General features: G+C 39.9%; 1 protein-coding gene across 1 annotated transcript in view; it reads right to left on the bottom strand.

The window, feature by feature from the left end:
* LOC138033884 (long-chain-fatty-acid--CoA ligase 1-like) overlaps positions 1-2,500 on the bottom strand; it is a 45,502-nt gene that overhangs the window by 1,894 nt on the left and 41,108 nt on the right. The window contains 2 exon segments of the mRNA XM_068881763.1: positions 317-418; positions 591-680. Of these exon segments, the coding sequence (XP_068737864.1) occupies positions 317-418; positions 591-680 (192 nt within the window).

Genomic DNA, 2,500 nt, shown 5'->3' with positions numbered 1-2,500 from the left:
CCACAACGAGGGGAGTTTCCTCTTAAGAACAAATTCGAATCGCGAATGTTTACTTTCCACCGAAACAAATGTGCAGATGTGCTCTTGAGTATCTACCGCCAATGAGAACACAACTTGCAAATGGCGTCAGTTTCCCACCAATGAGGAATTCGCAAGCCACAAAGTACTTCCCGACAAAAATAGAAAAACGGCCGACATTTAGCGCCAAAAACACTAAACCTAATAAACAGCGGTCGGTTTCCACCCAAAACAAAGGGGCTCGAGGAAAGTCAATGTTTCTCGTTAAATGCGAGCACATATTTACATGGACATATACCTCATCGTTGCACCAGGAATTTATGTCTCCTTGTACAGCATTCTCGTCTGCCCATTCTTTAACGGGATCTTCCTCTGGAACTACAACCGCTACCAGGCTGGACTAAAAAGCAATAAACGGACAAAGAACCTCAACAACACATGCAAAATCATAAAAGCCACATTGAATGATTCGGGCTGGATTTCGGCAGCTCTACAACAATAAAATTTTCTTAATCAAAAGTTAAGGAAGCCAAAAAAAAAGTAAAAAAAAAAAAGGGGACAAACGAACCAACCTTTTTGCTGTCTCCATAAACGAAGACTTGATGAACCATGGCACATTGAGTATAAACGTTTTCTATCTTCTCCGGCGCAATATATTCTCCCTATACAAATTAAGCAAAGGTTAAAGAGTTAATTTCGACAACTAAACGTCAGAAAATTAATATTCTGATGGAAGGACAAAGAGGATGGCGAGGTGTAATGCCACGTTTTTGTTTATGGGACTTGTAAGGGTTTTGGAAAGACAGGTCATTATTTTAAGCCAGTGAGCTAATGACGCCACTATTCCCTAGATCCAACCCTCTGATGTCCAATCGGTCAGTTTGGAACGTGTGTAATGGCGGACCATAAAGTCAAAAAGTTACGCTCAAAGTAAACAACCAGTCAAATGTTAATAAAATCAGTTAAGCTGGCGTTTTTCATAGAGTCCGATATTTTGTCATTTTACGAGGCAAATTTGCGTGCATCGGAAAGGAAGTGTACCCAAGTTCGAAACATGCACAGAGCCAATGGTTTGCTAATTAAATGCTACAATTTAGTGGAATTCTCCTTAAAGGGAAAGTACAGTCTAGAAAAAGTTTCTCTAAATTACGAAAACGTTTCCCCAGTAATTCGAAAATAATTGCCGTTTTGTCCAGTTCCCTGTTAAAATGCAACAAGAGCACTTTGAAGTTGCCTCTTTCGTGACTTGGAGAGCGCCATCTTGGATATGACGTGTTATGACGTAGCAATAGTCAACAAACGTGTTCGACCTCACTAAATTCTCCGTTCCGCGATCACTTTCTCAATGTTGTGTGACCTTTCTGCTTCGAGAAATTCAAATGTAAGACGAACTATGGTAAACGGTCTTGTGGTTCAATAGGTAGTAGGCCATGCAGGCCATGAGTGTGACAGAAACTAAATATTTATAGATTTTCAAGTCAATCAAACTAGGCGGCAAAAATCAGCCAGGACAAATGTAAACAAGACAAAAACCTTGAACATGCGACACAGAAATATTCGGCAAGCGTACCTTTTTCACTTTCTTCCTTCAGCGACAGCCGTCTTCGATGCTTCAGCAAACGTATTTGTTTGCTTTCACACGGGGAAGCGTTTAATTTAGAATAAGCCGACGAAACTTTCAGATGTTGCTCAATACTTGTAGCAAGGCTTTTTCACATCAACAATTACCGCTGTTGGGGTGTACGATTTCGATGGGGATGAAACTAGACACATATCTAGACCTGAGAACGCATACCGAAGCTCACACCGGAAATTTAGATTTAAAGAAAAGTTGGCAGACGAAAATAAAACTTAGATGGATTCCTCAAACGTGAAAACCAGACTGCTATATTGACTGTTGGGGTCTGTCATTTTACCACGGAGGACTTCAAGCGGGATCTTCAGGGAAATGAATATTGGTCTTGGTGACATTCGCTTCATACGGAAATCTCAGTCAACTAGTCCAAAATATCATTATATTGGAGCGAGAAAATTGAATCAAGCCATATATAGAAGACTTTCACTGTTATGCGCTAATAAACGTAACTTGAAATGTGGTTAAATTTTGTAAGCAGTATAGAAACTACTGAAACGATTTACTCTTACCATTTTGATGGAAATATATAAATCGAGGGATCTCGTTGAAAGCCACGGTAGACAGATTAAACTTGATTTCCAGGCATTTATTTCACAGCAATGAGCGCGGGATAGCACTACAAGCTCTCTTTCGCTTTGTAAAACTCCTGCATATAACTCACATATAAAACCCTGTATAACGACCACGAGGTAAATCTGTTTAGAGGTGGAGCCAATATCAATACAGTTTAGCCTCTGGATTAAAGATTCAAGTCTACAAAGCATTGCTCTCCTCGCCTGTATTTCCTTCTTTACATCAAGTACATTTAAGTCATCCGGAGAAATCCTTGACTATTGCCAGGTCATA

Source organism: Montipora capricornis, chromosome 14, assembly GCF_036669925.1.
Source record: "Montipora capricornis isolate CH-2021 chromosome 14, ASM3666992v2, whole genome shotgun sequence".
Classification (NCBI taxonomy): Eukaryota; Metazoa; Cnidaria; class Anthozoa; order Scleractinia; family Acroporidae; genus Montipora; species Montipora capricornis.
This window is presented reverse-complemented; position numbering and strand designations above follow the sequence as displayed.